Source organism: Ursus maritimus, unplaced genomic scaffold, assembly GCF_017311325.1.
Source record: "Ursus maritimus isolate PB19 unplaced genomic scaffold, ASM1731132v1 scaffold_12, whole genome shotgun sequence".
Classification (NCBI taxonomy): domain Eukaryota; kingdom Metazoa; phylum Chordata; class Mammalia; order Carnivora; family Ursidae; genus Ursus; species Ursus maritimus.
Genome location: NW_024423564.1, coordinates 58,710,795 through 58,724,414, shown reverse-complemented (window position 1 = coordinate 58,724,414; position 13,620 = coordinate 58,710,795). Strand labels below are relative to the sequence as shown.

Below are 13,620 nucleotides of genomic sequence, written 5' to 3'. Positions count from 1 at the left end.
CTCGTATTTGTGTCAGGGCACCTGGGGGGCTCAGTGGGTTCAGCAACGGAATCTTGATTTCAGCTCAGGTCATGACCTCAGGGTCGTGAGGTCAAGCCCCATGTAGGGCTCTGCGCTGGGTATGGAGTCTGCTTGAGATTCTCTTCCCTCTCCCTCTGCCACTCCCCCTGCTCCCATGCTCACGTGCTCTCTCTTCTCTCTCTCAAATAAATAGATCTTAATAAAAACTTTTTAAAAAGACTCCTATTTGTGTCCTAGATCAGGTCCTGTAAAACATATCATACACATTCGGACTCAATAAAATTGAAATGAATAAAATGGAATGAACTAGAAAAGAACGAGTCTTTGCTGCATTCATTGTACTGAAAAGTGGGCAGCAAGACAGATTCAAGGTGGCAAGAGCTCTGGAAAACCGAACGGCTACTGACCAGCTGGGGACACGGGAAGTTCCTAAGCCTCCCTGAGCCGCAGTTTCCTGTCTATGAAAGGAGTCTGGTACCAATACCACGTGGCTGGCCCGAATAATCAATATGATAATGAACACAGCTGCTCCCTCCCTTCCCCCAGAAATGCGGACAGGGCCCCGGATCACAAGCATTTTGGTCCTTTTCAATCCCGACTGTTCTTTTCAGTTCGGTTTTTCCCGGGGCTGTCAAAAGACACAGATAAGAGCTGACCGTAAGACAAACCATTTGTCCCAATTCCCTCCCACCTTTCCTAAGATGTATCTGTCCTTCTCATAAGATGATATGGCCATGTCCCTTTCAAAGGGGAAAAAGCAACTCACCAAAGACTACCGAGGTCCCTGCATTGTGACTTTCCCAGATGGGGTCAGAAAACCTGCCACTGATTTTCTTCGGCTAATGGGAAACACTTGTGTTCCCTCTGCCTGGTTTTTTTTTCTTACGATTCTCTTCACAATTTTTTCCCCTAATACATTTCAGGCAACTTTGTTGCCAAAAAAATGAGAGGATTTCACAGCACCATTGAGGAGTAAGAACAGTGGGAAGTATGGGAAAATACTACTATGAGTAATAATAGCGACATGACACCTGATAATCAAGATAGAGTGCTTTTTTAACTTCCCAAAGTCCTTTCAGAGTCACAATTTCACCCGAGCTTTCCCGTACAATGGTGTCACTGGGTCCCTTGCTTCTTTTCTAGAGGAGGACACGTTTCCGCCTGGAAAGGTGAAATACTTTTTGCCCAAGTCACACCCAGATTGGAGGGAATCCAAAGCTGGTATTGTTTCCACAATCGTTTGCCAGGCTAACTTTGATCTTTTAAAGGCTCTATTCCAAATCTCATTTATTCATTTCTCTTTTCACTCAGACACAAACTTCAATATCTCAAAAGAAAATATTTACAGAGTTAACACCTCATTTTTCCGAAGTGGTCACTAGGCGGGCAACTCCCACTACACAGAACTCAGTTTAGGACCCAGAAACAAATAAAACTCCCAGCCTCTCAGCAATTAGGAGACACCACCAAGCCCCTACACTAAAAATCACCAGAGACCTTCAGGCCTGTACCCAGAGGTAATTTTTCCTTTTGAACGAATTCTAACAAGCTTCATTATCTTTGCTGAAAGACAGGTGTGCTGGCCACAAATGAAAAAAACCTAACGATGTGAAAAGTGCCAGAACATTCAGTCCAGGGACAAAATGCCCAGGACACAGCCAGTTGCCCTTAAGACACTGGCTGTTAACACAATGATGCTCTGACTGGCCTGATGAGAATCAGCAGAAGCTTTGATAGAATACAGACTCCCAGGCCCTGGCCCAACGCCTGCTGAATGTGAATCTCCTGAGAAGGAGCCTGAGAATCTCTATTTCACACCAGATGGGTCTTCTTATTAGTAAGTCTGTGAGATGTCGATACAGCAGACATCCCCCAAATAAGTGATCCCTCCTCCAATAATGTGTACTGGTTGAACTGCCTGCACAGGGAAGAAGTCCTTGACTCCGGTCTCATTAGCATCATACTGCAGCCAGCTGGGCTTGCCAGCCCAAACAACTGCACAGGAAGGGGAAAGAAAGAATCCAAAATTGACAGGAAATCAAACAGGGCTACAAGTGGAAAAGGCCACCAAGTCTGGCCTTAACAGTCTCCCACAAAGACAGCTACACCCCCATGGTGTCTCTCTTAAGTACTCGAGAAAGCTGGGGAAGAAAGAGCTAAGGGGGAAAAAAAAAACCCCAAAAACCAAACAGCAAAAACAAAAAGACCCTAGCCATTCTGGACAATGAGGAAATAGAGGTTTTCAACCATTCTGGAAAAGTCAGCATGGCTTACCTACAAAATGGAGGTTCCCTCCTTTATTTCAACCCATCCGAGATGCTTGGCTGGACAGTTCACCAGTTGATTAATGAAAATCTATTTCTATATTCTGTGGTTCGCATGGTAGATTAAATGATCAAAACCTATTATTAAAAACACGTACTTAGTGAATATAATAAGAGTAACAAAAAAAGAGGGAAAGTTACCTGTTATGCTTGTTTGCTTGTGATTGTAGCTGAGCCTTGAACAACAGAGCTTTGAACTGCACAGGTCCACTTACACACAGACTTTTTTTAATACAGTACAGTACTATAAATGCATTTTCTCTTCCGTATGATTTCCCTAAGAACACTTTCTTCTCTCTAGCTCACTTGATTGTAAGGACACAGTTTACAATCCATATAACACACAAAATACGTGGTAACTGATGTTTACGTTACCAGTAAGGCCTCCGGTCAATGGTACGCTGTTAGGTTTTGGGAAGTCAAAAGTCATATGCATTGTTCAAGGGTCAACTGTACTATAAATTTCAGGAGGCAGGTTGGGGGACACATGCGGCTAAGGAAAAATCTAGCTGGTTTCTCAGCATAGTGGGTTAACTTTAGGAACAGTGCTTACTTTCTCTCCAGAATGAATACCAATATAAGCTCATTGTCAGCATGCATTCTTCGGTTAATAAACGTAACAATTCAATCGATGATGAATGGTCTAACGGAATGACGGAATGACCGGGTTTCTACATCACAGTATGTATCTACCAGAACAGAATCATAAAACTGTTAGTGCTAGAAGAGGTCTGAGAAGATGATCTAGGCCCTTCCCTCTATTGCAATAATGAAAGAACCCAGGCCCGGAAAAGTCAAGCGCCTTTCTCCGACGTTACAGGGCGACAAAGCAGCAGTCCCAGGCCAGAACTCCTATTTCTAGGCTCATCACTGTTGCGGTGACTCACGGAGGTAATGTACAACGAAGAGCCAAGCAAGTGCATGCACGAGGGAGACATTCAACGAATGGCTCATTCCTCTCTGCCAGAAATCCATCACAGAACGTTGCTTAGCAGCTTTGCGTATCAGATGTGATCCTGCCCAACCTGCCATTTACCAATGGGGAAAAGAACACCCTGAGATCCACAGAAAACCAACTTGTCCACAACCACACAACTGGATAGTGGCATTGGCCAGCCTGGAACCTGAAGCTTCTGATTCCGAGTCTCCTGTTCTTGCTCACACTGCCTCTCTTTCAGGATGAAAAGGGAGTAATTTAATAATAACACTAGATGATGTTATATAGCCCATCTACGGAACCAGTTCTAGGAATTTTGTCTCAACCATTTAACTGAAAATCAAAAAAGGCCAAGAGCATTCTGGAACCGCTAAATTACACAGCATGGTTGCTGAGCATCCAAATCCTAAATTTTTACCTGTTTGAGTTTCTTTCCCTTTGCTTCACGGTACTCCACCCGTTGACTGCATTTCCTAGTGGGGAACGGCATGGGAGTCCGGCCTTTCAGACTCAACCTGACCAAGCACCAGCTTCTTCCAACGCCTCGCAGCCCTCCTGGTGTAAGTTCAGCTCACCTACCCTCTAGTATCAAAAGCCAAATGAGGAACAGGTTTGTTTGTTTGTTTTTTTAACAAAAGAACCTTCTCTAAAGAGGGCTCAGGGTACACAGTGCAGATAGCTGGCTCCAGAGCTCTGCTCGGTTTTAGGGGCTGCCCTCTCAGCTCAAGTGTAGAGTGGACATGAATGGGAATCATCTGTCATCAACTCACTGGGCCAATGTGACATTCTCCTAGTTAAAGTGCAGCCTTACGGTCTTCACTGTAATAATATTACTGGGTGTTTATTTCATGGTCTCATCTATCTATGACTCTGAGACACGATGTATGAAGACAACCACAAAGCCTTCACCCAGGGCTCCGGGTTATGAATCCCCTGCATTTGCCCTTGCATTTGCCTAAGACTTGAGAGATTTCTTCTGATCCTTACAGCAACGGAATGAAGCGGCCAGTCTGCTCACCATTTTGCAGGGGAGCTAACTGAACTCAAAGGATGAAGGGCCTTGAGCAAAGTCCACATAGAAAAAGCTGACCTGTCTAAAACTGCCAAGGCCTCCAAGGGCACAGGTTGGAGGGAGGCACTCAGCAAAAAGCTGAGATGAGGGACAGGAGAGAGGGAAAGCCGGGGCACACTCGGCACGGATTTACCAAATCTCTGCCTTTTGCTCCAGCCACGTACTGCTGGTGTTCTTTCTGGGCAACCACTGTCTCAAGGGGTAAAAAAGTGCCCTCAAAAATCTGGTAACTAGTCTCAGAACTAGCTCCAAATCCAAACAAGGCTGTGGAGCAACAAGACTGCACCCCTGACCAGAAGAGTTCAACCACCTCTACCCATTTGCTTTGGCGCAAATAGGTGACCTCGGAAATGCGGGAGAGGCAGGACTTTCTGCAAACAGCTTTGGGATTTTCTGCTAAGAATCTCGAGTCTGAAAGGCAGATGGACTCCAGTCTTGCTCACTGAGAATCAGGCATCCACCCAAGTCGACTTCACGGTGCATCTCAGAGCTTCCTGCCTGACACATGGTTTTCTCACCTATGAAATGGAGAAGCTTACATGCGGACAGTACACACATGTATATAAAGAGGAGGCTAGCAGAGCTTAGACGGCACACGCTTCTCCCTTTTTGCCTGGGAACAGCCTCTGCGGCTCTCCTGTCACCTGGTGTCCAGAACCAACTGCCGGAAAAACAGGAGGTGGGGCATATTATGTAATTGAAAGGAAAACAAAATCAATTTTAGAAAGACTAGCACACAAAGATTCTTAACTGAATTTATAAAAGCAATTAGTTGGCAAAGACAGCTGTTCAATGGGAGGTAAACTCCCTCTGGGGTTCTCAGACACCAGATTCTTTAGGCCTTCAAACAAGAGTGGACTTTTGTTTTCTGCTAAGAACTTCATATTCCAAGAAGGTATGTGAAACAAGTTCAACTGCTCACATATTTCCACTCACGTAACACTTATGTAGCACATCAGGTTTTATTTTTTCCAGATACAAGGAGATGACGCTTGGTATATATTCCTGTGAGAGAATAAACAGAAAACTATGTTTCTCTTTTTTACTGTATTAGTGCCCTGTAATCCAGACCATATGATCAATAAACTATATAAAAATTAAATCACACTGACAGTCTTAGGCAAAAAGTGAACCAAGAAGAAACAATTTTTTTTAGGGCTGTCATGTAGGGGATATTAAAATCACATGTTGTGTTAATAATTTTCTTTTGGAAGCCAAATAGAGTTCTCCTGCATAAATTTCTCAAGTATTTACCTTACAGTTTTTCCTACTGAAGGTAGGTGAGGCATTAAATTAGTGATGTTATATTTTGGTCTATGCCTAGGGGAGACACTGATAAGTCACTTTGAAAATGACTTTGTTGGCGCGTTTTTTTGTTTTGTTTTTAACAGCAAGGCATACCCTTTAAATAGATAGCTATGTGCCTCAGAATAAAATGCGGGGACCAGTTACCACCTTTTTGAGGTAAACAAAATAATTGATTCCAACAGACCAACAGTGAGTAAAGATCATCGATAGCTTGGCAGAGGATATTAGCTTTCGGGGGCCACAGGGAGAGTTGGGGCAGATGAAGTGAAAGGTGCAAACATCCACCTTGTACCTTCAATGTACAACCCTGTCCCTGGCTAAACTAGAGCTGATAGGTGCGTCCTCCGGCAAATTCCTTCACACCTCTTTTCCCTTTAATAAGAATGCACCATCTCTCGGGCCTGCCTTCTGAAATCAGAAGACTGGAAGAGGGGAGGAGAACAATGAAACTGCAAAGGCTGTCAGGCGTGTTCTAGCTTTACTGTCCTAATCACGAAGTAGGAGGTAGGAGGGTACTCAGCACAGGCCGTCTGGGAAGAGTTTACCTTACCACCAACAAAACACACCAGTAAATACTGGGAAGCCCCAGACAAGTTTACAGCAAACAGTTTGAATGTGTTTAGTGTTCTCCTTGTACTCCCCCAGGACCAGGGAGGGCCTTTTAAAAATTCAATAGCTTGGCAGCTGACTTTAAATCCTCATCTTCCCACTGTGCAGGCTGATAAGCCAGCGGCCCACAGGAAGGCAGGCCCCCCAGTGACAATTTCTTTACATAGCATCTTAACGTCTAATTTCTATGAAGAGGTGGGAAGGGGATTTGCCACCTGAACTAGTCACCTCTCTTCCCTTCCACAGAGCACGATTTTAGCCACAGCTGTCTCTCTGTACCCCAAGGGGGCCATTCTTGTGTTTTAATAATTCTAAGTGTCCCATCTTCCTTTGACTCCCAAACTCACTACGGACAGTGAAGCCAAGGACAGACGGACCTCAGGGAGGACCTTGCTGCAGAAAGACTCATGAAACACAAGAGAAGGGTAACTCCAGCCCACTAAGTCTCTGGTTCGCACAATCTGCACGGACAAATCCATTTCAAAGGGGACTTACGTCTCCATGCAGGAGTTCTATTTTAAGGGAACTGAATTGAGAACACAGATGTTTCTTCAGTTAGCAGAGTTGGCAGAACAGCTCCTGGACCAAATCCGAGTTCTTAATGCAGGAAGGGGCCTTAGGAGAGCATCTAATGCAACCCACTCACTCAACTGATGAGGAAACCGAGGCCCAGGAGGCAAGGAGGTGGCACGCCCAGCAAGTGGCAGAGTAGCACTGTTCTGACGACAAGTCCTGTGCGCTTTCCATTACACCATGAATCGCTTAAAAAAAAAAAAAATCTACTCTGACTTCAACCTTGGAACTCCTGTAGATTCATGTCAATAGCTTTCTCCCCGCCCCCGCCAAGTTCATAAATCCTCCTCACTCCCCGCTCAATTTTTTTAGCGCCCCCCCCCCCGGCTCTTCGGGCTGGGGCATGCAACTAGTTTGGAAAACAGAAATGGACCATGGCCTCAACTTTCTGAGGCTGCAGTTAATCGTGGTCCTCAAACACGATCCCGATCTTGGATTGCTTTCCCAGCGCCTCAGTCTCCTAATCGGTGAAATGGGGCTCCTCACCCATCCCGTACAGGGTCGGAGAGAGGGCTGGTTGAAACTAAGTCCGGGACACCGCCTACCACTGGCACATAGTAGGCGCCTAACAAGTGGCAGCTGAATGGGTGCCCTCAGCAAGCCCCCGGGGCGCACCTTCCAGCCCCCCGGGGGGCGTGCGGGGGGGAAGACGGGGAAAGGCCAGCTCGAGTCCGGCCGGGCCGAGGCGGCGGGAGAGGAAGGGTTGGGTGTTTACACACAGCCAGCGAGGAGGCAGCGCGGCTGCAGGCAGGGGCCCGGCGCCCCAGGAGATCCATTTTACTTGGATGGGGGCACCCAGCTCAGCGCGGGCTCCGGGTCACGGTTCCGCCCACCGCCCTGCGCTAAGGGGCCGAACCCACACCTTCCACCCGACCCTGCCTGCGCCTCCGGCCGGAGGCGCCTCCTAAGGGGCCGGGCTCCCGTGGCCCGGGAGAGCCTGAGCGCGCCCCACGCCCGCTTCCAGGCCGGGAAGTCGGCGGCCCGGGGAAGGGCGGGCGCCGGGGCTCGGGGCGGCGCGAGGGCTCCGGGACTGGGCTGGGGGCCCCCGGGGCTGACGGCGCGGGGCCGGGCTCACCCATGAAGAGGCAGAAGAGGTCGAGGCAGACGAGCAGCACCCGCTTGCTGCCGCCCTTCCTCGGGTTGTTGTTGAGCGCGGGGCTGCCGCCGTTCTTGCTCTCCGGAGCGATCGCCTTGTCGTACTTGTAGTTTTGCATGGCGCTGGCTGCGGCGCGAGCCTCCGGCCCCGCGAAGACGCCCGGCGGCGGCAGCCACACACCCGCGCGCCCGGCCCGCCTCCCGGCCGCGGCTGCTCCGGGACGCGGAGGGTCGGCCCCCGGCTCGCGGCGCGGCGGAGACGGTGCAGCCCGCCGCGCGCTTCGCACTGCAGCCCGGGCTGTTTGCTGCTCCCCGCTGCTCCTCTGCGCTCCTCTCTCAGCCCCAAAGCGTCCGAAAGTCCAGGGGGAAGAGAGCCCGCTGCCGAGCAGAGACTGCTGCAGAGCTGTGCTGCCCGGGGCGCGCTGGGCTGGCGCGTGTCCGGCTGCGCGAGCGGGTGAGTGGGCAGCGCGGGCGCTCGGCCACCTTCCTCGGGGGCTGCTTACTTAATGAATGGGAGCTGCTCCGAGCCCGGCCGCTCCGGAGCGCCTGCCCCAACTCCAACTTTTCCTCCTCCTCCTCCTCCTCCTCCTCTTCCTCCTCCTCCTGCTGCCGCCGCGGCTGCTGTTGTGGTCGCCTGGGTTTGTTTCTGCACTTTTATTGCACGAGGTCCTTTTAAAAAGAGAGAGGGGGACAGAGGGAAAGACGGACCTCCTTACTTGGCTCTGAAGAGATCCCGAAAGCACAGCCCCTTCCTTAAGCTGCCTAAGACGTAGGATAATTAAGGCCACATTTTCCCCCACCCCCTTCAAAAAAAAAAAAAAAAATCCTAAAAGGAAAAGTTACTCTCAAACCAGAGAATCCGGGAGCCCCTAGCGTTCAGAAACACCAAGTTGTCACAAAAAGAAAACTGTATAAATAAAAAGAAACATTTTCTTGTTGGCCTTGGGTCGGGCAAAAGTTGAGGCTGTATATGGCGAACATGCATTTTCTCCTCCATTACAGATTTGGGGCTTTCAAGTATTTATTTCGCTTTGAATCATATTATCTTGAAAATACTCAGGGAAAAACGCCCAGCATCGGATACCGGGCTGAAGTCTTTGAGGATATGAACTTGAGACCGGACCCTGGAGCCAGACCCTGTAGATTTGAATCCTGACTGTGGCTCTGTGCCTCAGTTTCCCTATATGTAAATGGAGATATTAACTGTTTCTCCCAAATACAGTAATTGCGAAGACTGAATTAGTTAATCCATGTAAGCATCTAGAACAGTGCCAGGTATATAGAAGGGCTGTATAAGGGTTCGCCGTGACTTTTATACCTGTTTCTGAGGTGAGGGCGGCGGAAGCCCTCAAGCTTCTCTGCTGGTTCAGCTGGCCTCAAGCCTGCCTGTACCACTGTTTGGGGGGGGGGGGCCGCTGGGGGAGTCCAGGACAGCAGGAGTGCTCTCTGGAGGTATCATCTTTAGCTTGAGTCTGGGGCAATCTAATGCTTTGCTTTAAAAGCTGTAATATTATTTTACATTATTTTATGTGAGTTCATCTTTCTTCCAGACAGAATGCTCTATAAACATTCCCAGGGCATGGGTCTTCCCCTATATCTTCTATAGTCCCTAGCAGAGAATTGGGCACACGGTGGACAATAAATGGATATTTATTCCAGGTGTCTCTGTGCATCCCAAAATAGAAACAGTTGTAACTTTTTGATACATTTACACTGACTTGTTACGGGGTTCAGTAACCCCTACATCTAGCCACCATCAACCACTTGTCCTTTCTGGAATACTCCTTCGACACTTCCCACCCCTGCCCTCCTACTCCCTCTGTTTACGATGCACCTCTATCCCTTCTCCAGCTAGCAAAATGCTTCTCTTGCTTTAGAGTCCCCTGAAATGTCACCTTCTCTCTGAGCCCTTTCCTGACCCTTGGACAGAATTAACTTTACCTTCAACACTTTGTTTACAGCACTCTTGCAGCACTTCTCACAGTCTGGGCGTTATCGTTAGTAATCTAGTCAGCTCTGTGGATTATCAGCTCCACAGCATCTCCCCAGTACCCAGCACAGGATTTGGTGTCTCTTGAATGAAATTCAGGTCCAGGCTGGACAACAGATAGGGCTGGCAAAGAAAGGCAAAATCGCTGTCTTCTGGAATATCCAAGACAATTCTGGAAGCTGGGGCATCCTGATGCCTGTCAGACACGGCACTCTCAATTCAAACAGCAGCAGGTAAAACTAAGCCAGGATAACTAAGAGAACAAATTCCTTGGATAGCTTTTCAATGAGAAACTCCTCTTCAAATGTTAAAATAGCAGAAACAATACAATGTGATTACTGACATTTCGAAAGGAATTCAGGGATTTCAGTGTCTTTCCCTTGCCCACCCAACCCTCCTTGTAATTATAATCATCCTAGAAGTTCTAAGTCACTAAACCCTATCTTTGGAATTCTAAGCTAAAAGTAAATGCAGATCTTCTTGAAACTGCGGACCTCTCTCATCTCCTCCTTGGGCACCTGTGCCATATAAGGCAGCTGCTTATGTTCCAAGATATTCTACTCTGTTCCATCATTAGAATTTTAGAGTTACCTCCCTTTACATTTCCTGTCTGCTTTGTCTTATCTGGGAAATGACTTTTATTAATTTAAGAATAAACATCTTTAAAAGCCAGGCTTTTACCCTAGCTAAATGATATTACAACTCCTCAATCTTGTTGGTCCCTAAAGCCATTGGGTAAGATTGTTAACTTTAGCTGGCACTAGATTGAATGCTAGGAACCTAATATTCAGGTCCTCCAGACTGAACTCAGCCACTTAATAAGAGGCCTAAAGTCTGGTATTCCAGGAGCAGATAAGAGGGAAAAGTAATGGATGTTTAAATAAGTTTTATATTTCCATTCACAGGGCTCTGTGGGCTATTTTTTTCCCCTCATAACACAAAGATCATAGTGTTAATTGAGGCATGGAGTTGTATGCAAACAAGTATTATATTTGGATTACTCTTCGAGGGAACAGAATACTACAGATACTCATTAAAATTGACTTGAACAAGTCATAAGCACAGCGTCAATATCATTCTTCAGATAATAGGAAGTCAAAGCACCTAACCAGACACGGAAACTTGAAGGCCTCTTTGCTTTAACCCTGAAATGGAACAGTCTAACTAGCAAGTTAAATGCAATGGAACAGACTCCAGAGTTTAGAACCACGTCATTTCAAAGTAATTAAGTAATTAAAATTCCTGGTAAACATAGCTGACCAAAACTCACACCTAAAAATGGCATCCAGTTCACTAAACGCGTCTGTAGAAAAACTGTAACATCAGCGGGGATAAATGCCTTTTTAAGATTAACTTATTATGCGTGGCAACAACAGCACATCATTCTTAACCGACTGATACCTCCCAAGAGATTTAAATGGCTTTCATTTCTAAGATCTCCTGTTACCTCATAATTTTATTTCTCTTTCTCTTTAACCCCTAACATTTAATAATTAATCATTTTTTTTATTTTTTGAAAAGGCCTGAATTGGCTCTGGAAATATTTAGGGGAAAGGTAACTGAGTGCCTTTCCGGGAGAGTGTGTAGTCCAAAGGTCAAAGCGAGCCTTTGAAATTCACATAAGAAGACATAAAGTTTTGGCTCTCAAGTACCCATTTACCCAGTTTCCTTGAAACTGGTACACTCCACCTCTGGTTTATACTAAACAAAAATTGCTAGCTTGCTTTTGTAAGTGCTGGATGCAGTATCAGGGGTGCTGCCGAGGAGAGGAGAGAAGCCCCCACAGTCATGCGCCTAAGACAAGACAGGAAGGAGCAGGGGATTGGAGGTCTGAGTATCTTGGATCTGCTGTTTGACCGGAGGCAGGCTAGGCAACTTCTCTGAATCTCAGTTTTCTCAACTTTTAACTTCAATTTTCATTAAATTTCCATTTAATTTCAATTTCTCTCTCGTTTTGAGGACTAAAGCATTAAAAAATGAAAGAACACATTTTTAGAATACTTGCTTCAAAATAGGCAGTTGACAAATGTTAGCTGAATGTTAGGAGTTTAAGGGAAGACATTTATTTCTACAATACTCCTAATTTAAATGCAAATATTCAAGAAGTGGTTATCAACTAATTCTGAATATTTAATTTTATTTATCCTTCCCTGAATGCGATGATACCTTGAGCTTCTTTATTCCTATCTTTTTTTTTAAATGTGCAATTTCCTGAGATTCTGAAGTAAATCAAACATGCTTATTTTTTAAAAAAACTATTTAGTTACATATTTCTTCCTTCAGGATTGTTGGTGAAACTCAAGAAAAGCCATTTGCTTAAACTAATAATCTTGTACAAGTGAGAGTACGTTCATTTTAAATGCACTTTCACATCTATTATCTTATTTTATCCTTACAACTCACCGAAGTAGGTGGGGTTGCTTTCATTAGCCCATTTTATAGATGAGAAAACTGAGGCAAGCCCATTTAACTAGCTAGAACTGGTTTTCCCCGTTGGTAAAATGGAAATGATTCTAACCTTAGCTCGTGCAGTATAAAATAGAGCCTTTACAATTTCTAAAGGAATTTACATTCACTGATCTCATTTCAAGTAGGTAAGGCAGAGATTGTTATCTTTGTTTTACAAATAAAGATACTGAATTCTGGAAAGTAAGGAGTTTCCTGGAGGCACCACTGGAATCCCAGTTCTCTTCATTTAAACCAAGATTCTTTTCTTTGCACCACAAGGTCTCGCCCTCAAAGGTGCCCAGAAAGTTCTGCTTCTCAACAGTGGTTTCGCAGAGTAAGTTAAAAGGACTGCAGAATTAGCCTCCTGTCTTTATTTAGAAAGCAGAGAAGTTTGATTTTGTTTTGTCTTTTCTTATAGACTTGGAAAGGAACAACATTGTTGCACCTTGTGTAGCAGAAATGGAAGAGGTTTGCTCATTATTTCTTACAAAGCCAGAGCTTTACGAACACGAAACAGTAGCGGTACTGTAAGGCAGCCTGGAGTAATGTCAGTATTTTTATCTTTTTACAAGCAGTCATCTTTTCTTTAGCTAGAAATTAGGGCAGTTAAGAGCTAACCTTACAATAATTCAATTAACGTTGTTATTTAAAATAACAGAATCTAGAACGGATGGAGGAACTTGCAAATAGGGAAGTTGCAGGGTCTGTCTAGAACGTGCGAACTAGTGCAGCTGATGGCTCAAAAGGAGACTGATGCTGCCACCTTGTGTCACTGTCGGAAAATGCTATGATTCCCGAAGAGCGAAATTGTCCTCGATGGAGGATGGGGAATGGCTGGAAAGGGAATCTAGAACTTTCACCTCATACTTGAACTAAGAATAGTCAACAATTACTGAGATTTTCCCGATCCAAGGATTGGTCATTCATGCAACAGATGTGTTTAATGAGTATCTACTACGCACCAGACACTCTTTTATGAGACAGGGGTCCAGCAATGAACAAAGCAGACAAAAATTCCTGTCCTCATTGAGCTTTCCAGGCCTCTGATTATTTTATAGGTATGCGCTCATTTACTATTCTAAACAACTCTACGAGGAAGGTATTCCCATTTTACAGATGAGGTTACTGGGGCACAGGAAGATTAAGTAACTGGTCTAAGATTACGCAGCTACTGAGTGAGAGAGCCGGGATTTGAACAGAAGCTCTCTAATACAAGAGCCACCGGGACCCCAATCACGAATCT

General features: G+C 45.8%; 1 protein-coding gene across 1 annotated transcript in view; it reads right to left on the bottom strand.

The window, feature by feature from the left end:
* PLPP3 (phospholipid phosphatase 3) overlaps positions 1-8,124 on the bottom strand; it is an 80,531-nt gene extending 72,407 nt beyond the window's left edge. The window contains exon 1 of the mRNA XM_040627259.1: positions 7,920-8,124. Coding sequence (XP_040483193.1) covers positions 7,920-8,058 — 139 coding nt within the window. The 5' untranslated portion in view covers positions 8,059-8,124. The remainder of the gene's footprint in view (positions 1-7,919) is intronic.
* Positions 8,125-13,620: the final 5,496 nt, after the last annotated feature.